At 35.6% G+C, this 24,379-nt stretch overlaps 3 protein-coding genes across 13 annotated transcripts in view; 1 reads left to right on the top strand and 2 right to left on the bottom strand.

Moving 5' to 3' along the window:
* DNAI7 (dynein axonemal intermediate chain 7) overlaps nucleotides 1-8,091 on the bottom strand; it is a 58,249-nt gene extending 50,158 nt beyond the window's left edge. For 4 of the 5 annotated variants that reach the window (XM_076007567.1, XM_076007562.1, XM_076007566.1 and 1 more), the window contains exons 1-2: nucleotides 7,970-8,091; nucleotides 4,866-4,883 (exon numbers count right to left, since the gene is read on the bottom strand). In XM_076007567.1, the coding sequence (XP_075863682.1) occupies nucleotides 4,866-4,883; nucleotides 7,970-7,972 (21 nt within the window). In that variant the 5' untranslated portion in view covers nucleotides 7,973-8,091. The remainder of the gene's footprint in view (nucleotides 1-4,865; nucleotides 4,884-7,969) is intronic. The other variant, XM_076007563.1, reaches the window with a different exon arrangement.
* A 67-nt stretch (nucleotides 8,092-8,158) lies between these two features.
* Nucleotides 8,159-17,816, top strand: ETFRF1 (electron transfer flavoprotein regulatory factor 1). 5 transcript variants are annotated; one of them, XM_012739561.2, is made up of 3 exons: nucleotides 8,159-8,253; nucleotides 16,736-16,823; nucleotides 16,895-17,816. In XM_012739561.2, exons 2-3 carry the CDS (start codon nucleotides 16,773-16,775, stop codon nucleotides 17,114-17,116), a joined length of 273 nt encoding a protein of 90 aa, XP_012595015.1. In that variant the 5' UTR covers nucleotides 8,159-8,253; nucleotides 16,736-16,772; the 3' UTR covers nucleotides 17,117-17,816. The 5 variants fall into 5 exon arrangements, with proteins under 5 accessions (XP_012595015.1, XP_075863670.1, XP_012595014.1 ...); XM_076007555.1 differs by having other exon boundaries at nucleotides 8,214-8,257; XM_012739560.2 differs by having other exon boundaries at nucleotides 8,234-8,315.
* Nucleotides 17,817-22,357: 4,541 nt separating this feature from the next.
* KRAS (KRAS proto-oncogene, GTPase) overlaps nucleotides 22,358-24,379 on the bottom strand; it is a 38,902-nt gene continuing 36,880 nt past the window's right edge. For all 3 annotated transcript variants that reach the window (XM_012739557.2, XM_012739558.3, XM_012739556.2), the window contains one exon: nucleotides 22,358-22,542. Coding sequence is in view for 2 of the 3 variants with exons in the window: in XM_012739558.3 (XP_012595012.1) it covers nucleotides 22,426-22,542 (117 nt within the window). In the remaining variant the exon portion in view is untranslated. The remainder of the gene's footprint in view (nucleotides 22,543-24,379) is intronic.

Genomic DNA, 24,379 nt, shown 5'->3' with positions numbered 1-24,379 from the left:
CAATAGCAGGGATCGGGTAAAATGTTCATAGCACAGGAGGTATTGAAATTTGTGCCCAAAAGATTTTAACATGCAGGGGAAGAGATTCTAAGAAGAGGCAAATGCAAGTGTAAGATCAGGAGCTAGAAGAGTGCCAAATGGGCTACCAAGTTCAGTGAGCTTTGGAAAGACTCCAAGAGGAGGTGATGAAGGAAATCAGAACGGGAAAGAAGGCTAGAGCCTATACTAAAGAGTGTGGACATTATTTGAAGAGAAAAGAAAAACTATTGAAAGTTTTTTGAGAAGGGCTGTCTGCGGCCATTAGAAATATAATTTGGAAAATTAACCCGGTATTGAAGAAAACACATTTAAAAAGGGATACCATTTTGGTGACTATTAACAAGATTCAATAAAGTCTTGATGGTAGAAATCAAGAGGATCTGATAAATATTTTATAAGCTAACTTTTTTAATGATTACAATTGAAGGCAAGGAGAGGAAAAAAGTCAGAGGAGATTCTGAAAAAGGAAGAATGGCAGTCCAGAACAAGTAAATTTGAGAGAATTGTTGAATTTACATAGGATTATTAATAGTATGAAATGCTGGTAGGCAATGCTTGCAGGCATTAGAATTGTAGAACTGAGGTTCAGCAAAGAGGTCAGGACTACAGAACCAGATCTGAGGCAATTTCTGTGATAATGACTTCTCCATTTTCATAAGGGAAAGAGAAGAAAGAATAAATGTAGGAGGAATCCACCCAAAGAGTGGTTAATCCTTGGTACAGACAGACTCTTGGATGACCATCTTCTCTTTTCGGCTCACCTGCTCCAGAATGCTCATAGAATTCCTTAGCTCCATTGGAATATCTAGTCAAGTGGCCCTACCACTTTTTCACCATTCATCAACCCCTTCCACACCTTCATATCTTCCTTTCTAGATTAGATTTCACTGTTCATCACCATAATCACTATCTCACTACCTCTACCTCCTCTTTTCTCCTCTTCCTCTAAAAAGCTCAGTTGGTAAAATCCTATAAACTCAACTTTCTATTTATTCTGTGCTAGCAATAGGAGCAGCTAAATGTTGCCAGAGGGAAATACACGAGCTCAAATTTATGAGCACAAAAGACTCTACACACTGCCCAGTATTCCCATAACTACTTCATTCTCATTTCAAACTTCCCTAATCCTCTCTTCCTTCCTATTCTCAGCTGTTGATCTTATAACACTGAGAAAATAGAAACTTTTAGAAGAGAAAAAATCTCCTTTACACACCAAACACTTGAACTTATGTATATTTTTGTTTGCCTATCTTCCCACCACAGTGGATAAACTATATTTTGTTTTTCTACATTTTTAAGTTGGCATTGAAAACTTTTCATCACAAGCTTAAATAGCTACAAATGTTGTCCTTTCCAGTATATAATCTGTGAAGCCTTTACAGCACTTTGTTATGGTTTTTTCATTTTTAAATTTTTTTAGTTGTATTTTATAGCACTTTTAAGTATATTCATCACTATTCAAAATATATACAATGGAATCTACACATCAAAGGGATTTAATGGCCAATGTCATCAATTTAAAAGTACAAACAAGCTTTTCATTAATAAAAATGTTAGTACTTTTTCTCTTTGAATTGATAGTCCCACTCTACTTCCCTAACAGAGTCTTATCCTAATAGGGTAAGATTTGTAAACACTTTTGTTGATTCTCTTTTCATATTTATTTGTTACAAAAATATGCATGAAAATTTAAATTTAAAAAATTTATTTCCCTTGTCTCTAAGCATTAAAAATTCTGCTCTAGATTGAGTTAATCTTGTAATTATTTTCAGTACACAACTGAACAAAGCAATATGACAAATTTTGATAAGTAAATATTAAACATAAAAATTAAAATTTTCCTAGACACATATCTCTTGATGAGATGGTAGGGCTTTTTCTTTTTTCTGAGAGCTCAAAATTCATGGATAAATGTTGCTATTATTGAATGAAACAGATTTAAATTGATTCTATTTTTAATTTTTACAAATAATATGAAATGAGAAATCCAGTTTATATTAAAAAGTCAATGGGAATAGGTTTGTTAGAGCAACATCATGCAGTTCTTTGAATTCCTTCCACATCATATGCCAACAATCGCATACTCATTTACCATAAAAAAATTATCCCTAGAGATAACCACTGACTTTTGTGATGGTTTTTTCTTTATAGTTTTCTTATGTATGTATCCCTAAACAATATGGGTTTCATGTTTCAGGTTTCCATGTTTGCAAGGAGTTTCAATGGGATATGATGCAGCTGTGAAAAGGAGTGAGGTAATCTCAATGTGCCAAAAGAAAAAGGTCCCCAAGGAATACTTATTCCTTGGAACCTAATCAGATGTAAAATGTAACTTTATTATTACCCCGAAAAGAAATAATGCCCATGATGGGAGTCTGAAGGAGACACCAGTATAAAGCTGGAAATAGGTAAAGACAAGTGAACCACAACAGAGAAATGCACAGCAAAAAAACTTGCATATCTCAGCCCCAATACTGGGTAGAAGGAACCAAAAATTTCCCTAATAATTTAAACCACAAGCCAGTTCATGAGGATTTGTGGTTTGACTAATACTATTCGTGTGGTCCAAAATCCTCAGACAGAGAATTTAAAGTAATATCAAGTTAATAATGAGCTTGAGTGACTAAACAGAAGCAAACATCCTCTGTGGAAGAAATGGATGTCAATCCAGGACCGCAATGGTTGTAAGATACTATCTATTATGAGACACCTTTCAATTTCAGGAATGTTAAAATGTAAAAAGATGAGTATCCTAGAATTAATAAAATATTAAGTGAAAAACAGAAGGTACAGAATGCTCCCATGTGTGGGTTGACAAGGAGTGTGTGTGTAGTCTTTAATGTTTAGAAAATTTATAAAAAGATATATATGGCTCTTCTAGGAAGGCAGATCAGATATCTTGGGTGGGGGGCAATTTTCCATTTTTTAATGCTATTTTAATTTTGTACCATATGAGTTTATTATTTTCCTTAAAAAGACTTCTAAAGTCAGAAAGAATATGTCTTTCAATGTTTTCCTAACTATACTGTAAATTCCCTTCACAGATTCTCCTCATCCCCAAACTGCAATCTTTCAAAATGGAATAATTAAAAAGTAAATGATTTCTTCCCTGGTTTTGGTTTCAAATTTCATGGGAAGAATCTCACCATTCTCTCAGAGAAGCAACACTATAAACATAATCCAAAAGCATTCATTTAGCACCCATGCATATGTGATTAAGCACCAAAGTAATTTAGAATGAATTTTCAGATTTAAAACAATGCCTCTAAGATTTCACAGTCTAAAACAGAAAATGAAAGTCCACACAAGCCAATGAATGACTGCAAAGGCACCTAGGGCCCTTAAGAATGTTTCTAGAACAATGCATTCTGAAACTAGAGAAATAAAAAAAAAAAAGAATGTTTCTAGAGCCTTCATACATTTTGTTCAGTTATACCCACAGTTCCTAAAAGAGTATCAGGTTGGTAGTGCGTCCAGCTGACTGACAGAAGAAACAAAGAAGGCATTCAACAGTATTTCCTGTTTACTTGTATAAATATTAAATACACATTTATATTAAGCATTTTTTTTTTACCGCACCTATATAAGCATTTCTTTTAAACAGTCAAGAACCCAAGTGTTTTTAAGTGGTGGTAGATTAAATGGGGTTTCACATATCCATTCGATGAATATTGATTAAATTTCTACTATGTGCCAGGCACTGTGTTAAATGTTATAAACATAAAAATGGCACACTCCTGACCTTGAAGACCTAACAGTTATAATTATAATAAAATAAGGGTTACAAGAAGCATGTGCTATGAGAAGACATAGCATAACTGATTCATCAAGAGAGAATGATGGGAAAATTTACAGAGAGGTGACCTTTAAGATGTGCCGCGATGAAGGCATTACAGACCCAAATCCCTGTTGGGACCAGGCAGGTAAATAAAATAAAGGTTTTGGTCATGGTCAGGAGTATAGCAAACTGAAGACTTTATACACTCCTAAAAGGAGTAGCTGCTATTCAACCCATTCAAGTGTTACCTTATAGGACTAGATCAGCTGAATGTTATCAGGTTTCCAATTTTTTAAGAATAGATGTAAATCAGATTTTGGGGTGAAAATCGTTTGGTAACTGATTTAAAAATTTTTTTTTTAAATGTCAGGTCAAACAAAATATGTGTGTAGGCCAAATCTGGCTTGCCAGTCAAGAGATTATATTCTCTGCCTCAAAGTAGGAGAGAAAGGGTCATTTTAGACATATAACAGTATATATCTTATAGTACTCAAATTTCTACACAGCACAAAAAACCAAAAAACAAACAAAAACCCCAAACAAACAAGTATGTGTTACCATGCAACCCATTTAAAGTCATATTACCTTAGAGTGCATTTTTAATTCACAGTACGTATTACAACTAAATTTTTATGTATTTAAAAGGGCTTCCTAATTCAACATTTTCTAGAGCAAAAGCAACAAAAAGCCTCAAATCTAGATACAAGTAAAAGTTAAAGGCTATTAAAAGTCTTTGTGTAACTAGAAGTATCTTTTTATGTCAAATTTGATATGTATCTCAAATTTAGATACAAATCTACACACAAGTAAAAATTAAAGGCTATTAAAAGTCTTTGTGTAACTAGAAGTATCTTTTCATGTCAAATTTGAAATGTATCTTGCTATTGCAAAGAATATTCCATGATTTAAACAGCATTAATGTCTAAATAATAAGCTTAGTAAATTCTATGAGCCAAAATTAACTGGAAAAATATTTTAAAATTCTGTAAACATTTTGTTCATACAATGTAAATTCTTGTACAACTATTTTTTAAAAATTTCTACATACCTTTTTTGCTTTGGGACCCTAAAAGTTGGAAAACAAAAGAACTGATAAATTTCAAAGAGAATTCAGATCCTTTTAACAAAAGCATCATGATTATGTAATAAAATTAGGAGAAGCTGGGTAAAGGACATAAGGGAACACTCTGTACCATATCTGCAACTTTTCTGCAAATCTAAAATCCCCAAACAAAAAGCTTTTAAGAAAAGAATTCGACAAAACTAGAAGCAACATGTTTTAAAGTAGATCTTTTTAGAAATTATTTTGGAAAGCACAGATCAATAAAGATTAACAATTATGAATATTTTTCAATAATACCACTTGTAATTTCCTGATTAGGCTCATGTGTCCATCAGACTTCTGGACACATGAGAAAGGATCATGTGACTGTAAGATTATACACTTCATGCTTAAAGAGCAATGCATGGGAAACACTGGTTCGCGCCATAAGATTATCACTGTACAAAATGTGAGTGTTAAAATTAACACATACCAGTAGATTGTATCTTCTTGAAGAGTGCATATATTTCATTAATTCATTCAGCAGATATTTATTAATGATTTACACACAAGGCACTCTGAGGCACTGGAGATGATATAAACAGGAATAGCAGAGATTTTGCTCCCACATAACTTTCACAGATGGGTTCTATTTTTATCAGATTTGCTATCAATTAACAGTTAACATACTTCTATCTTGACATAAGTGCTAAACAGCAGAATATGTAAATAGCACTGCCCCTGTTCTCAAGTAGCCATATTTTAAAGATGGCCAAATTGTCACTTCTCATTAGTGCTTTTAATATGAAGCAAATTTGGAGTAAATACATATTCTCATTCCTGCTATAAATCAGAAGAACATTATATAGTTAAGTAGCTCTCAAAGTTCAGAGGGCATAAGAATCATCTAGGAAACTTGTTAGAAATGCATCTTCCTGGACTAAAAATGTACACACTCACTTCCCTTCCCACACTGTGATTCAATAGATGTTATGGGTTGAAAAATCCTCCAAAATTCATACACTGAAGTCCCAACGCCTAGTACCTTAGAATTTTACCTAACTGTAAATAGGGTAACTGCTGATTTAATTCGTTAAATTAAGATGAAGTCATGTTGAAACAGGATAGGCCTCTAATCCAATGGCTGGTGTCTTTATAAAAAGAGGAAACTTGGACACAGACACTTACAGAGGGAGACCACCATGTGGAGAATGAAGTTATGCTGGCACAAATCAAAAACTAGTGTAACCTTGGGACCAGCCAAAACCAATCAACCATTGTTTAAGTTGTTACAGATGGTGCAGAGCCAAAGTTGCAAGTCACATAGCTCAGGCCATATGCAATGGGAAAAGCTTTAACCTAATTGTTAATACCACAAACCTGGCGGACCCGCTGCATTACCATCACCTGGGACTAGTTAGAAATGCCATGAAAAGCTTAACCCATCCCCAGACTGGGGAGAAAGATTTGCGCATTGCCCCCTCTTTGCCAGTTGACTCACCGTAAAGCTTTTTCTTTCCTCAAAAGCCAGTGCCATGGGTATTGGTTTCTATGCATGTTGGGAAGCCAGCCCACTGCTGGGTAACACCATAAGTGGCTAGGAGAAAGGTCTGAACAGAACCCTCCCCAGGGCCTTCAGATGTAGTATAGCCCTGCTGGCACTTTGATCCTGGACTTCTAGTGTCCAGAACTATGAGACAATAAATTTGTTGTTTAAGCCATTCCGTTTGTGGCACACCTTTACTTGACAGCCCTGGGAAACTAATACAGTTGATTTTAGAGTTGAGTAGGTTCCTGGAATATGCATTTTAAACAAGTATTCCAGGTGTGTTATAAGCAAATGTTCCATGGTCCACACTTTGAGAATCATTGCAAGAAGGAACTAAGAAGAAACTTAAGTACCCCTTGGGAAGTAACAAACAGGTGCTTATCGTTGTGCCAATTTATCAGCAGTTTCAAATTGGTTTAAGGTCCACTTGCATTCTGCCAGGAATGTTCTCCATTCCCTATTTCTTCCTACCACTTGTGGAAGACTCACTTATACATTAAAACAGGTTGAAAAGCACCGCTCTATCCTTCCCTTGTCTTCCTCTCTGCAATTTCATCATTTCCAACTTTGTGTTACCCCATTTTAGATATTTCAATGGTTACATTTATGAAGTTGTATTGTAATTAATTTTTAAATTCTGTCTCCCATAGCAGGGTTGTCATATTCATCTTTGTATACTTGGCTTCTAGCCCAGTGCCAAGTACAAAGAATGCACTCAATATTTTCTGGTAATTAATGAATGAATTAACTGAATAATTACATTCTTCACTTCCTCTTGCTTTAATCATAGAAGATGTCTTGGAGGAAATCATATTTCAGAAAATGAGAACAGAGATAATCTTATAGCTACACGTTGTCTCCTTGGTAAAAACATGGCACTTGAGGAGTGCACAAAAACAAAACGAGAAGCAGCATGAGTACCCTGAATCACACTTCATATTCTTTTTTCCGGGGGGACGAGGGGAGGAGGACAGAGTCTAGCTCTATCACCTGGGCTGGAGTGCCGTGGCGTCGTCAGCCTAGCTCACAGCAACCTCAAACTCCTGGGCTCAAGAGATCCTCCTGCCTCAGCCTCCCAAGTCGCTGGACTATTGGGGCGCGCCAGCTGCAGGCCCTCACGCCCAGCTCACAATTCATACTCTCACAAAAGACCACATAAAATAACTTTTCAAGGCAGATTAAGCTGCATCAGCTTTTAACTGACGAGGAGGTATAAAAATCTGCCAAGTTGCAATAAGACAGCAATTTAGTGGGAACGTCTAACATTATTAAAAGCTACCAGATTGGGACAAATTTTCAAGTTTAGCACCATGCGAGATTACGATAGAGTGTGACCGCTTTGGCCATCTCCCTTTTGCAGAAACTGGTTTGGGACTTCCACCTGCTGCGGGAGCCAGAACAGGAAGGCCACCGGTCAGGGGAGAGCCGACCCACCCCGGGGTATGAGTTCTTTCCTAAACCAACTCGCTCCCTGTAAAATATGACGGGCTCTTATAACATCATCTAACATCAGAGGAACGCAATCGACGCTCGCCTGTCTCCCTCATTTCCCCTTTTTTACCATGATGAGGCAAGCACGACCTCCGCAGTCTGCAAAGCCGGAGTTCAGTTGTGTGGACAAACCCTCCCGAGTTGTCAAGACAACAAGCCCCGTCCACTTGCGCTCCGGGGAAACAGCGCCGACGCCCCCGCACCGATCTGCGCAGCCGCGCGGGAGCGCTTCCGGCTTACGCCCCGCCCCCTGCACTGACAGGTGGCCCCAGCCCCAGCCCCGCCCAGCTTCGCGGCTGACTGGTCCGGGAGTCCGAGCGTTCAGAGGCTTTTACGACTGCGGAGTGCCGGAAAGTGAGTGAGTGCGGCCGCCGGGGCGTTTTGTTTTGTTTTCCGTAAGCCGGGGTCTGGAGGCGGTGCGTATGTTCTGGGCGAGGACTGCTGGGTGTGCTTTTGGATGTGCGTGGTGGGCGAGAGGGGTTTGGACAAGGGTTCTGGGCGTCTTCGGACATTGACAGTCTCTCTTCCTCATTATTTTCCTAAAGTGTGTTGGGGTGAGTCTTTCTGTGAGGGTTTCGAGAAGGAAGGGAGCTGGCATGGGATTGGGACAAGCGACTGGCCACCCGGGTGGGCTGCCTGGTCCAGCACGGTTAGGGCCGGCAGGGGGACGGGGCTTATTCGGCAACCTAAAGAGGTAAGTAAGGTGACCCAAGAGAGTTGGTTGTTTTGTGATTAACGACCTTCAGACTCTTCTCCCTGCTGTGTTCATTCTGTTTACTTTCTGTGCAGCATGTATGCCCTTTTCCCTCAGTGTCGTAAACACGATTTGGAAATGATTTGAAGCAATTTCTGGGTAAAAATATTCTGTACACATGACGATCGTTGAGGTCCAGAAGACACATTAAGTTACTTGCCCAAGGTCACAGACTAACTGTACACACCCGCAGCACAACCTTCAGAATTTCAGCCTTCTCCCCACGTGAAGAAACACTGGCACCTTAGACCAGCAGGAAAACTAGAGGGAATTAAGGGAGGCTCTTCTTCTAAAGACCAGCTGAATTCGCGACCATTTTACGACCCACCTAAACTCTGCTTTAGCACCTGAAATACTTTTAAATTGTTGGCATTATTTTTCATCTCTGAATTCTAATTTATATATATATATATAAATAATTGGGGGGGGCTAATTTCTTTCTATTTATAGTAGAGACAGGGTCTCCTCTTGCTTGGGCTGGTTTCCAACTCCTGACCTTTAACAATCCGCCTGCCTCGGCCTGCATTCTAATTTTATAATGTTCTATGACTTGTAACATCATTTACTAAATGTATTATTTATAAATAAATAGTAGACTGAGCTAGTCTGTGTGGGTTAAAGTGTTAGCCCCATTGTAACAGAAATCAATGTTACGTGATAGCTATGACATCTCATCTCCAAATCCTGATAGGCATATAAGGACATCTTAACATCAACTTCATATGGAGTTCTAATTCAGTTTACCATGGCTATTTGATATAGATGATAGCTTTTGTTTTAAGTTAGTTTTTTCAACAAAACGAATGTTTCATGATTTAACCCTCAGTCAACTGAAACTAGGACTGATGGGGGCAAGGAGGTGTTATGGTAATCCTAAATTAATTTAAATAGTAGGCCTTTAAAATAGAGGATTTACTCAAATTCTCACTCTAACAACTTCCCTCATAGGGAGGAGGGGTCTCTGTGTTATAAGGGATAATACCAATGACCTTCATTTTTTTAGTACTCCTTGTGCAAGAAGCTGCTTAAGTGGTAAGAACATCTGTTTCCTACTCTTTCTCCTTTACCTTCAAATGGACATAGTTCTTGCCTTTTATAAACATACATAGCCATCTTCTTTCAACTTATTTAATCTGGTTTCTAGGCCTAGACCAAACTGTATGAAAAACAAGGGATTTTGCCCCCTACCTCTCTGATTATATACCATCTGGTGCTGGCAAGTGTGCTGGAATAACTTTTTGTCTGAAACTTTCTAGGCTTAACCAGTTTGGAGAAATGTGCTTCACCTGTTGTTTGAGTCAAGTCTACTAGAACCAAATGGCAAATAACATTGTACTGCCTTTCTTTGCCAGTTTTCTTTCCGCTTTTATTGTCATCTGAACTTTACTGGGATGAATGAACTTTGGGCACCATAACTCCTAGTAAAATGACAATTCTTCGTTAACCCAGAACTGGAGTTGGTTAAGTTTAAACACCTTAGCCTCGAAACCCTGGGAAAAAAGCTGTGAGTGGAGATTGCATCCCCCTCTCACCCACCACAAACATTCAAGTTCTTAGACTACTGGGGGATTTCTCTTAGTCTCTAACTCATTTGGCTCTTTACTTACAACAGTAACTTCCATGACTTTGTGCAGAATTCAGGATCAGCCTCAGGTCCTCACTGTGCTTAAGTTTTTCATTTGCTAAATTGTGAACTCTATTTCTCCCAGTGGCTAAAATAAACCTAAATGCCTGAAGGTCAACTATATAATAATAAAGATAAACTGCATTAATGCATATAAGTTAACATATCAAAGAAGTGGACAAATTTACCTTAGCCATACTAGCTACTTTTTTGCTAGGCAAATCTTTTGTTATGCATAATTTGTAAAAAGGACAACTTAAGCCAGGTTCCTAAAAGCTTTCATAGATTACAAATTGTGAATTAAATGCAGCTATTTAATTAACAGAAGCTCTTTTCCAGGCATTAAAGAGGTTATAATTTGATATTTGACTTACATCTATATAGATTTAATTTTGAATTACTTAAAAATCACATGGTTCTTAAGAGTCATTCTTCAATAACATTAAATTACACTGAAAATGACTCTGCCAAAAAAAAAAAAGTTTTAAAAATGACATAGTTGTTAATATAGTGGGCTAAATACACTAATTGCACTCCCTTCCAAAACTCCACTAAATCTTCAGTAAAGAGATATAAAATAAATGGGAAATATGGGAGAGATTACAGCAATAAAACTTTAGAAGCTAAAATACATGAATGAGTATGACTTAGCGCACAAGAAAAGCCCATTTTATATTGGAAAATTCTCAAAAGGCACTGAAACAAGGGCCCTGGAATTGGAAATGAAGAGTGAAGAGGACTACATAAAAGCTATTTGAGAAACACTTCTATGTAACTGCACCCCTCACTGTATTTTTGGACAAAGTAATACTAGTCCCTGGACTAGGACATCCTCAGACATACTAAAGTACATGCGAAGCATGATGAAAACAGGGATTAAGTGAATTTAGCTATACATAATGCTGAATGCAAGGCCCCCATTCCGCTTTCATGTTTTAATATTTAATAGGCAAGTCCTCAGAAGATTGGAAGACTCTGCTCTTGGGAATTAACCACCCCAATAGAAACAACATGAGATATTATTATCAGAGATTCCCCAATAAAGTGCCCACTCAGAGCACCCTAAGTGAAGCTGGAGTTTCTAAGGTTCACCAATGTATTATTATCTAAAAAGCCTTTTCATCCCTTCACTCATAAGAGTGGTCAGAAAAGGATTACCATACTTTGGAAGAAAGCTCAGAAGTGACAGAAACAAAAGCAGGAAAAAAGCAATTTGAAGTAAAACAATTTCAAGAAAGCTAATATTAGTGAGCTCAAAAAAAAAAAGTTTGTTCACCTACATTGTAATGCTTGTTATGTGAATTAGCTCATAAACTACTAAATAGAATCTTACAACTATTAACATGGAAGTAATGTTGGTTCCTATGTGATTTTATTTTCTAAGAAGAGCCAGAAAAACAGTTCATTTATGAATTTTCAAGAAAATTAAAGATCTTTGGTTAGCTGCTATACTGGCAGAAGGTGCCTTTCTTTCAAGTATTTTTTAAAAAAATTTAACATAAGTGCTTATACACCCAGGGCTTCCTCCTCAGAGAGGCATACCCCAAGTTTTATGCAGCCATTGATTGGTGGCAGGTTGAACTACCCATCCTACCCACTAATTGGCAGCCTTATTGTTTAGATAAATCTCTGTCTACTTCCATGTGTATCTCAGTGTCTCCTAGCCCTGCTCTTAGACTTTTGCCAGCATTTCTATTTTTTAACAGTTTTCCGGAGGTAGAATTGACATACAATAAACTAGACTTAAAAGTACAATTCAATATATTTCACACATATACACCCATGAAACCATCACCATAATCAAGATAATAAACATATCCATCATCCCCAAAGGTTGCCTTCTGCATCTTTGATTCCTTCCTGGAATAAAGCCCCGACTCCCAGTCTCAGGATACTATATTAGTGTTTTTAACATCTCTGTAGTAGTCTTCAGCTATGCTGAGAGCAATCTGTGTGGTTCAAATTAAATGTCCAGGTACTAATTTCTGGTTTATTTTTGCTAGTGCTCTTATTTATAATTGCATAAGATTTGATTGGTCTGCCCCAAACCTATTTTCACCATAAGCCCAGTTATTTTTAATGTGTTTTTTGCAAGATGAAAGGTTTCTCAGGAATACATATATTGTGCAATTGGAAAATCACCTGTGTTACATTCTTTTTTGGGGGGTGGGGAGGTGGGGACAAAGTCTCACTCTGCTGCCTGGGCTAGAGTGCTGTGGCATCAGCCTAGCTCACAGCAACCTCAAGCTCCTAGGCTCAAGCAATTCTTCTGCCTCAGCCTCCTGAGTAGCTGGGACGACAGGCACACGCCACCATGCCTGGCTAATTTTTTCTACATACGTTTTTAGTTCGCCAATTAATTTCTTTCTATTTTTTAGTAGAGACAGGAATCTTGCTCTTGCTCAGGCTGGTTTCGAACTCCTGACCTTGAGCGATCTGCCTCCCAGAGTGCTGGGATTACAGGCGTGTGCCACCACGCCCGGCCAATCTGTTACATCCTTAAAACAAGAACAGGATACTGAAAAAAAACATTATAATGAGTTCTTGGAAGTTAAAGCAGAAATGAAAAACTCAACAGAACACTTGGAAGAGGAAGATAAACTTCCCCATAAAATTGAGTAAAAAGACAAAGAAATGAAAAATAGTAGAGGAAGTAAAAAGGACATGCCTAGAAATTCAAACATCCAAATAACAGGAGTTCCAGGAAGGGAGAAAAGAGAAAATGGGACAGGAATGGGAAATCATGAATGAAATAATCTTTTTTGAAATACTTTTTGAAATACTTCACTATAAAGAAACATGAATGAAATAATATACATTTTTTTTCCCAAAGTGAAGGAAATAGGTGTCCAGATTGCTAAGGGCCAATTGAATATAGCACAATGGAAGAAAATAAACCCACATCAACACATCATTGTAAAATTTCAAAATATTCCTAGAGAAGATTCTATAAGTTTCCGGGGAGAGCAAAAAAAATACAAAGGATCACTTATCCAGACTGTATTGAACTTCTTAATTGTAATGCTGGAAGCAAAATTAGATGAGCAACTGCTTCAAAATGTTGAAAGAAAATCATTTCTGGCTTAGATTCTATACTCAGCTAAACTAGCAAACAAATACAGCCATTTTTAGACATTCAAGCTCTCATTTACCTTCCATGTACCCTTTTCAAGAAGCTATAGAGGATGTGCTTCACCAAAACAAGAATAAAACCAGAAAATGGAATACCTGGAATATAAAAAATAGGATAACTAATAGACAAAAGGAATTTAAGATGGTTAAGAAAGATCCAAGTGCAACTGTGTACCCCTTGATACAGAAAGCAGCCAGTCCAGAATGAAGCTATGATTCACATCCATGGTTTTTGTCACCAAGATCCCTGCTGCCTGAGGATCTTGCCCAGATTCTCCAATCAGTACTTGCCCCGTCTTGACAATGTGGTAATGAAATTTCTGCTTTCTCTGTGCCATGCTGACTGGACCAACTGAGGACATTCATTTTTACCCTTCTGTTTCAAACTATTCCTGATAGCTGATGTTGAGCTTTGAGCATAAAGCAGAGAATAGTCTTCCTCCTCTCCTATTCTTGCTGTATATTGGCCAGAAATCAAATATCAGTTCTACATTCTGATCTTTCCACATGCTTGAGCTGTGGAAGACCAAGTATTCACTCATGACATTGCTGATTAAGAAGGTAAAGCCGGACTAGAACTGTTGGTTTTCATTTAACAGCAGCATTCTTGCCTCTTTTCTTACTAGAGTCATGCTTGCTACTCATATTATCAAAACTAAATAGATTATTTAGGGCAATGTTCATGGGTAGGAAAATTGTAAAGCAGAATTATTAAGTCCTTAAAGTTTATCTTGGTAAGATGGACAAGAAGATGCAATTTGAGAGGGGGACAAGGGGATTTACAAGATTTTTTCAATTTTTTTTCAATTTTTTTTTTTTTAGAGACAGGGTCTTATTCCGTCGCCTAGGCTGAAATGCAGTGGCCCAATCATAGCTCACTGTAACCTCAAACTCCTGGGCTCAAGTGATCCTCCCACCTCAGTCTCTGAGTAGCTAGGCATGTGCCACCACACATGGCTCATTTTTGCTTTTTTTTTTTTTGTAGAGATGGATGTGTCATTGTGCTGCCCAGGCTGGTCTCAAACTCGTGGGCTCAAGCAATCCTGCTTTGACCTCCCAAAACACTGGGATTAAAGGTGTGAGCCACTGTGCCTCACCCCCCTCTAAAATTTTGTTTCATAACTTGAATAATGGGTACTCAGATGTATATTTTACATTCTTTAATTTGCACATATTTTATGCAGTATTTTTATGTATAATTAAAAGATGAAATATATGAAAGCACTGGCTCACTGCCTTTCAAATTATGAAAGATGTAAATTTTCAAAGTGCCAAAAGGTTGGGTGGGGGTGGGGGACAGGTAAAGTCGCAGTGAAAATCTACACTATTATATTTTAAGGCTGAACCAAAATAAAATAGGACTTAAATTATATAATTTTTAAAATGTGGTACTATAATTTTAATCTACATTTCCTACTAGTTAACTATGAAATAATTTTTAAAACTGATCTAAAAGGCTATTTAAAAAATATAAGTTGCTTCCTGCTTGCCCTTCAGAATAATTCAGTCCAAAGCCATTATGTAGGGCTGAGCAAGGTAGGCAACTGGGGAAGGGGGTGGGAGGTGAGAAAAGAAGTTGGCAAGGCAGCAGCCCAGCAGGGGGTACTAGAACCCAAATAGGGTGAGGAGGGTCTCTGGAGGGCAAGAGATTGTGCATAGCAGCAGTCTAGCATGAGATGAGGAGGGCCTTCTTAGGGGGAAAGGGGTGGTGGCACAGATTGTTAGAGTCCAAACTGGGTGAGGCTTTTCCAGGAAGGGGGTGAGGTGCAGTGTAAGTTGTCTGAGCCCAAGAGGGGTAGGTGACAGGAACTAGAGGAATGGGGAGAAGATGTGTGTGGGATGGTGGCAGAGCTCAAGCAGAGAGTAGAGAAAGTGTGCTAAGTGGTGACAGCAACAGGAATTTGGTTACATAGTCGGACGAGGGGTGATAATCCAAAAAGTAAATTTATTGAGGACAATGGGAACCAGATTCCTCATTATTGGACAAAAGCATTAAAACTATGGAAAGAGGAAACTAAAATAAACCCTATAGTGTTGGAATTGAATGTTAGGTATCAGATTATATAGATTAATATATATATACACACACATACTGCACTTACATCTATCTATACATATATACACTTGTAGCATTGTCCACTTAGAGGACCTGGGAACAGTGACAATGCCATAGTAATGAGCATTTCTAGCATCCAGATCCTGGTTTCTAAAATATTCCATCTAGGCTGTAGTTTGTAAATACTCTTTTTCCATTAAAAGGATGAGGTTCCTTGAGAAATAATTTTACAGTGCACAGTCTTGGCAAACACCACTTTAATCAGGCAATCAAATTTAACATAATAGAACAAATTGGAATTGTGTCTACCTGATAGAATGCAATGTTAGAAATTTATTATTTAATCCCCACAACTATAATAATGGAAATTATTTCCTCAGGTTGTCACAGTGCCTTTAAGGAGCCACCTCTCCTTAGTAACATTAACAAATTACGCATAAAGCAACATGATCTATCCCACTGGACGTTCCTGCTCATTAACACCCTTATGACAGACTGTTCATTTGGCCACTTCACCACCAATCTTATTGCCCATCTCCCACTGATTCTAACCTGCTTGACTTACACACCCAGTTGTTTTTTTGAGATGGAGTCTCGCTCTGCCACCTGGGCTAGAGTACCATGGCGTGAGCCTAGCTCACAGCAACTTCAAACTCCTGGGCACAAGGGATCCTCCTGCCTCAGCCACCCAGAGTGCTTGCTAGGATTACAAGCATGAGCCACTGCACCCAGCTCAAACCCAGTTTTTTCTAGTTTTTAACCTCCCTCTGGATAAGCACTGTTCCACATTTGATTAGACCTCTTTTCAATGTCCTTCAAATGGATCTGGTCTTGCCATGAGAGCAGGGTAAATACAATCTCCTTTTTAATAAGGAAAACTCAGGCTCAGCAAGGTTAAGTAATCTGTACATTATGCAGCTAGTATTCAAATGAGTTCTAACTCATTCCTCTGCGGCATAAAAGGAGGTACATCTATGTATCTTATCTGTGACAATCCATTTTCTCTCTCTCATCCTAATTCCTTCATAGGACTTCTCACAATTCATAATTATCTTCTTTGCTTATTATGTCTCCCTTATGAGAAGTTCTGTGACAGCAGATTATCTTATCTGACATGTTCATAACTATATCCCCATACTGGGACATAAAAGTGCTCAATAAATATTTTTAGAATGTAAAAAAAGTTACCATCTTCCCAATGTATAAAATATTTTCTCTTTGATTCTTTAAGACAACAATAGTTATTTGCAAAAATTTTCTTTTTCTTTAGGTATGTTATATATAAAAGGGGATAATTTATGTGACAAATGAAAATGGCCAATTCTTTAAGAGGAGAAGTATTGAATCTTTATAAAAATGTAAGTATGTTGCCAATTTAAAAACATATTATTTGTATTCTTTAGACATATATAATCTTTCTTTTTTTCAGTTGCTGTATCTTGGACGAGAATATCCAAAAGGAGCAGACTATTTTAAAAGGCGTTTGAGGAATGTTTTCCTTAAAAACAAAGATGTGAAGGACCCAGAGAAGATCAAAGAACTTATTCGACGTGGTGAATTTGTAATGAAAGAGCTAGAAGCCTTATACTTCCTTAGGAAATACAGAGCTATGAAACAACGCTATTATTCAGATATCAACAAAACTAACTGATCATTACTACTAGAAAGCTGAAAATCAGCACCAGCTGTTTATGTATATCAAATATTGTAAAATAATTCTAATTGAAAATGGGAAAATATACATGTTGTATAAAAAAAACCTGAGCTGCCCTACTAAACTAAAATTAATAGGTTTCAACTTCTATTCATATGGAGAGTTTTATCAGTGCAACCCTTGATGCTCAATTTTTATACTAAATGCAATTCAGCTATACTACCAATTATAAAATAATGAGTACCCAATTTTGAATGAAAATATAATACACTCAAATTTTCTAACTTAAGAGGATTAGCCAATTATTCTTAGCCTATTTCTCCATTTTACTGACAAAAGAATGCCATTTACTACATATTTAAAAGGCAAAATAATTTCTTACACATTTATTCCTCAACTTTTGAAGAAGTTATCTTATTTTTGACCAATTTGGCACATTAATAGCACATGTTCAAAATTCACTACAAAACAAATAGTACCTGGTAATGATGTAAATGTAGTTACAGAAATAATAGTATGTATGAAGTCATCAGATTACTTTTGACCTTGTAATAATAGCCTGCTGATGACTGGTATTATATACACAACTACTCAATTATGTCCATTAATTTTGCTGCTGGCTATCTTTCGGCCTTAAAAAACAAATCACCTATTGTGCACCATTACCTTTTTTGATAAAAAGTAATAATGTTCTATATTCTTTTGTCATAAAGGCAGCTCTGTCTTGCATCTTCTTAAAAATGAGTTGAGAAGGCAGTGAACCTAAACCTAATATGGTTTTAAGTTTAAGCAAACACTTAAACCTTTACATAATTTCACAGTGCCTTTTATAAATAAAGAATATTTCTAACTTAAAAGTTGCAAAAATGATTCACTGGTATACTATAGTGTCTATAACTAATAAAGTATTCTGTATCAATAGTGAGGCAAATGTTTCAAATTTCCATCAAGAAAACAAACTATCATAGTCACCATAACTATGTTTATTACATTACAATAATTAGGAGCAGTACAGTTCATGACAAAAATATTACAAATTTCAGATCACTTCACAGCACATACTCCTATAAACATTTAAAAGTTAATTTTAATTAAGAGTGGTCATTTTAAATGTTTGATATGACCAACATTCCTAGGTCAGCGCAACCAAATGATGGAAAACAACTGGATCACACTGCATATGTTCCACACAAAAAAAGCACAATGTACAAAATGTGCATGTTTCAGTTTACACTATACAAAAATAGTTAAAATACATTCCAGGTAAACATGTTACATTAAGAAATAGTACTAGTAAGAAATTGGCACTCAAAGGAAAAATGCAAACGTATTTTCAACATGAAAACACAAGACAGTGGAATAGGAAACTTTTAGATAAAGTATTATTGTAACCCAGTTAGCTGAGGGGGGTGGTGGTGGTAACCCTCTGTAATTGACATTTCTGCTGATAACTTTGTTTTTCCTAAATTCATCTGAATTGCCTATCATCATCCCAAACAGGCACTTCAAACTATTAAACTGAAACACAGATCTTAATCTAGTTATGACTGTTCTTCAAGAACTAATATAAATATCTTTAGAAAGAAATAATTTTCATTTTGATAGAACTTATAACTAGTTGTATGTTATTCAGTTTCTCAATGCAGAATTCATGCTACTCAATATTAACACAAGTTATTAAATATAAATTAAAGTAACTGCTGGGTTTTTAAAAACATCACTATGTAATTATCAAGAAATTATTACTTTTTGATAAATGGAAATAACTTCAGATAGTTTTTACTGCCTACAAAATAAACCTGAATGTATGTATAGATCATTTAGGAAAAAAAATGGTTAGAAGAAAAAAAAATCACTAGAATACAAATGAGATGAACTTGTGCAAACTGTAACTTAACATGCCTCACAATGTTTTTTATATATTAGGACAAAATTGTGCAATGGTGGCAAAGGTTTTGATAACCTATAAAAGTTAGGATCTAAGTTCCTATGCAGTGTGACTCAGTTAAAATAGAGCCTAGAATTCCTAATTGGGAGTATTCACTCAAATTATTCTATATATGTTTGCTATAGTCCTCCACAAACATGTTAATGCCTAAGACTATGTAATTTAGTACTTAAAAAAAAGTTCCAACAAGGATTTTTATCTTTAAGGCTGTAATAATTAGATAACATTTGTCATTTCTAGTAATCTTCCCCCTTTTAAAATCTCTACAAAAACAAACCTTTTGTTAAACCATTCAAAATTCACATAATAAAAGATAATTAACACTACTTTAAAAAAATGTCCAGCTACATCAAAAATTCGTAAGTCCTAAACATCCTCTCAGTTATTTACTGCAGTTCCTGAAGTATGGCCATTTCTTCCTCTGTGTAGTAACAAGAGGAGGTACTATATAAGCCTTAATACCCTACCTAGGCAATGTTCCCATAAATCTGTAGTTTACCATAGTGTTTCAGAATCTTATTTTTACACAAGTTTCCTTTTCTGTGAATTAGTTCAGGCACCTGTTTATTCGTACCCAGATCAACAAAACTGTTTTAGAAGTCAGTATTTAATTTGTAAAAGTCTATTTTAAAAGAGAAAACTGGAATATTTGGGTATTTTAATATTAGTATCTCACACACAACTTAATGTGTGCTACAACTTTCACAACAGAATTAGTTATTCCAAATAAAAACAATATAATCAAGTTTATTCCTTTAAAACAGTTGAAGTGATTTATATAAAATAGCTTGAATAAACAGTTGCATTGGAATCATAGCAAAACAATTATTTAGAATTGGAAGAAACCTTAGAGACCAGACCCCTTCTTTGCAAAACTAAAATATGCATTGTGTTACCTCTGGGTCATGCACCTAGGGCCTTACTAAGATATTACAGACCACTCTAGCACTACCTAAGGACAGGGATTGTTTCTTGTTTGGGGACACCATATCCTCCATGCCTTGTGCAATGGTTGGCATCTGGCAGGCACTCAGTATCTGCTGAATAAATGAATTCTACAAAAAAGCTTATGAATTAAATGTTTAAGTATTTTTCATTGTAAGAAGATTCTGAGTTATTAACACAATGCAAGGTGTATTACTATTACCAGGGCTAGTCCTAGTTGTAGATTACTGAAGGAATTCTTTCAGCACTACCTTTATTAAATTCTCCTTCCGCTGGATAGAGTTCTGTCTATTCATACCAGGTTTGAAAATTCCTACTTAGTCACTAATGGACCAAGCAGTAAAGAGATGATGTTCAAAGGATCAAGATTAAATTACTACAGCCACCACCTGAAAATCAGCTACAAGGTCAAATTCCATTATAATAATTGTCAGATTATTTTGAGCTCTCAGGAAATAAGTTGTAAGGCATTTTGATGTAACTTAATGGGAAATCTTCATGAAGATACCCATAGCAGCAATAAATCTTAAGGTTAGGGGAATTAAAAGTATTTAAAAAAAATGTCATGAAGTCATGAGACATACGGAAGGATAGGCAGGCAAGATGACACTAATATGAGAGGAATCCTAAAACTGGAAAATGGATACTCAAATATAAACTTCACCTCTTGCACAATTTTGTCCAAGACTGGTACTGAAGATGATAACACAGGTAAAAAGTTACAGATTGTGCTGTGCTTGACAAACAGGTATATCCTTATGTAAACTGAATGTAAATCAAATCACATAGTTATGAAGTTAAACAAAGCCTTTGAGATGACTTCTTTTTTCATGAAAAAATGGATAGTGATTTGCCCCAAATCAGAATTCTAATACATATATCTAAAATCTAAGTCACCTTCCTCCTAGTCCAGTGATATTTTCACCTTACCACACCATCTCATCTCACTTCAGATATTTCAAATTAAGTAACATTTTAAATGTATTTAAAGGACTTTTTATTAATGTTAATTTTTTAAACATTAGATAAATATGGATCAGACCTGGAAAGTATTTATGAAACATTAATTTAGCCAGTGTTAAGAGAACTGGCCAAACCTAGATTCTGACACTTTTTCATTTCATTGTTTAAAAAAAAAAAATTAATGTCTTGGCAACCCCACACCCTAAAATCTCAACTTTCAAGTTAATATTTAAAACTAATTTTTTACAAAAAAAGTTCTTTTTTAAAACAAAAGTGATACTCTTGATTTGTCAGTAGAACTACCATATACTGAGAATGCAGCTTGTTGAGCTACCCGAACTCTCTCTTAGTCCCCCCATTTTGACCAACCAATGCATTGACTACACTGGATGACGATGCAGTCCATGCTGTGAAACTCTCAATCCAGTTCAAAGGTACACACACAGCCTGACCTTGCAACCTTGGTCTCCTTAACACCTACCAAGCAGTTAAAACTGGCCCAAATACTCTTTAATATCACTACCAGAATTAAAACTATTTTCAAAGACTGAAGTTCAAGAAAAGATTTAAAGTTATGCTATGAAAGAGCAATCTGACACAGGGAGACTATATTTAATTCCTATGAGAATTTTTTATACATGTTAAAATTTTTTCAATTATTAAAAAATTTAGTAGCATGTAAATATAGCCCCCAAATGGTTGCTATAATCCCTATTTCATACTGGGTCTGCCTTAACAGGAAATGCTAGTAGGAGTCTTATAGTAATTTATCTAACATGGAAAGGAAATGGCCTTTTATTTTTCCATTGCCTTGTATTTTTTTTCCATTTTTTTTTCTTTTTATAGAAAAAATATATTTTTGGGAAAGTGACCACAACTAATAGCAGTGGAAAGAGAGACAAAAACCTTTGTGAACAGTGTAACTTTACATTCATTAAGGATGACAAACTATAGGACATGATGCCTAGAAGATGAATCAACAGGATCCCATAAATTTGTGTTCCCTCAATGTTTCAGTAAAACCAATCATAAAGTCTCAACTGAAGTTAAAATTAGTAATTAATCCATTTATGTGATTAGATAAAACACAGAGTAGGGATGATTCAAAAGCTTCATTAATTTGTTTCACACCAATGTCCACAATTGGTAAGAAAAATAGGAAGTAATCAACTGCATGCACCAAAACCCCAAGACAGAAATCTCAGGTATTCAGTTTCTTTTTCACAGGCATTGCTAATTCAAAAACCAAAACTCAGGGAATACTGGCACTTAGAGGAAAAAAAAAGTTTCCACTGTCATTTTAAAATAAGCATTTAAGATAAAAGCTAACAGTTTGCATGGAGCAGAAAAAAATTAGGTAATGCTAAAACAAATGCTAATAATTTAGTGTAATGTACAAAAATTACCACTTTTACTTAAGTATGCCTTAAGAAAAAAGTACAAATTGTATTTACATAATTATACACTTTGTCTTTGACTTCTTTTTCTTCTTTTTACCATCTTTGCTCATCTTTTCTTTATGTTTTCGAATTTCTCGAACTAATGTATAGAAGGCATCATCAACACCCTGAAATACATAAAAAGTATTAAAATGGGATTATTTACATAAAGGAACATTGATTTTCACAATAGGCAATGATAATCAATGCCACAGAATCTTAAGCTTAACAAATGACTTTCTCTCAGGAGAACATAATTTGCTACTAAGTTTTCCACACTGGCAAACCTTGGTCACCAAAACCCAAATGCCTGTGTTTGTTTGTATACTTAATGTTCCTGAGTTTCTGGGCTTTATTTGAGCTCTGGTTCCTTCCATATTTGTGTAACTTACCAAGAAATAATCAATATCTGAACTTACTCCAATAGTTTACCATGAAGTAAATAGTATCTGAACAATCACTTCAGTTTTCAAATAATATAATATTAAGACAGTAGTTTCAATTCATATACTTATCATTAAGAGGTTTAACACAGGATAAAATTACTTTGAAAATTTTAATACCTCTGATTTGTGGAGAAATGAGCTAAGTCATTTGAATGGTGGTGTAGTTTATACCAATTTGGAGGAGATTATTTGTCATTGTTTTAGTTTCTGTTTAATGCATTAGGTACTCAAAAGCTTGCCAAAAAAGCCAAATGTCCTATCTTCAAAGACTCCAACATTTAGTCATTGTGGCCTACATCTATTTGTGATTAAAGGAAGGTAACTAAATCAATATGGCTAAAAGTGATTTTAAATCAGAATAATTTTCAAGGTAATAATCCATAATGTGAAAAATGGCACTCTGAAAGTGGTAGAACAGCAGATTTTAAACCTGCAATATTTAAATTATACAACAAAACATACGTCAATTCTTGTCATCTGTTAAGAAAAATATAAGTAAAATAAAAAAAATTGAAGAAAAAATATAATCCTCTCTGTATTTTAAAATCTATCCAACTGAAGAGTAGCTATAAAAAGAAAATCTAGCTGGGTATGGTGGCTCACACCTATAATCCCAGGGACTCAGGAGGCTGAGGCAGGAGGATCACTTTGGCCCAGAAGTTGGAAGTTGCAGTGAGCGATGACTGCACCATTGCACTTCAGCCTGGTCAAAAGTGTGGGACCATCTCTTTATTAAAAAAATTAAAAATACATAAAAAATAAAAATTTTAAAAAGCCTGTTAACCAAATAATACTTCCAAACTTAGACACTAGAGGGAGTCTTAGGAACGAATACTCAACAAATTAAGTTGTATAAATGAAACTATTTGAATAACAATGAAAACTGAGTTTTTACTCATTGTAAAATAACCTCTGTTGCATATTATCAATTGTATAAATATTATAATATGTATGGATAAATTCACTAAGTTATATTATCTTGAAAATAATTTAAAAATTTAACACTGATGTGATTCCTCCTTTACTCCATTACTAAAATCTTCAACAATATTTCAACAAAATTAATTTAGAGCATTTTCTTTCAAAGAAAAAATTTTCTTTCAAACAAAATTAGTTACATTTAACTAATTTTCACAATGTATATATAATTCAGAAAAGCATGACCAATATTTTAAGCGAAGCAAACAGAGTGGGAATGAGAGGCTTGCCCTTAAACAGCTTGCCCTTACACTTAAACAGTAGGATTTTAAAAACCAGTATTGTTGGTTTGAATGCTAATGAATAAAATGTCCCCAACAGAGTCCCCAAACTGTACTCGTTAATGTTGTCTACTTTCTGATATCATCACTGATAGAATACAAACATATGCTTGCCTCCCTCCCAAAGGAACAATGGTAAGAGACAATTTATCAGCAATACTATCAAAGCTTAACTATGTGTGTGTGCATCTATTCATGCTAACCTTCTTAACACATATAAAAGGAAAAACTTCCAATGATATAATAAAGATTAATCTCTA

This window comes from Microcebus murinus, chromosome 10 (assembly GCF_040939455.1).
Source record: "Microcebus murinus isolate Inina chromosome 10, M.murinus_Inina_mat1.0, whole genome shotgun sequence".
NCBI lineage: Eukaryota > Metazoa > Chordata > Mammalia > Primates > Cheirogaleidae > Microcebus > Microcebus murinus.
Note: the sequence above shows the minus strand (reverse complement) of the source record. Positions and strands in the feature narration are given on the sequence as shown.

Excerpts from the sequence above, each read along its gene's own strand:
- ETFRF1 (XM_012739561.2), top strand. The coding sequence starts at position 16,773 with ATGAAAATGGCCAATTCTTTAAGAGGAGAAGTATTGAATCTTTATAAA. Across the intron at positions 16,824-16,894 it reads TATTGAATCTTTATAAAAAT|TTGCTGTATCTTGGACGAGA; the intron begins GTAAGTATGTTG and ends TCTTTTTTTCAG.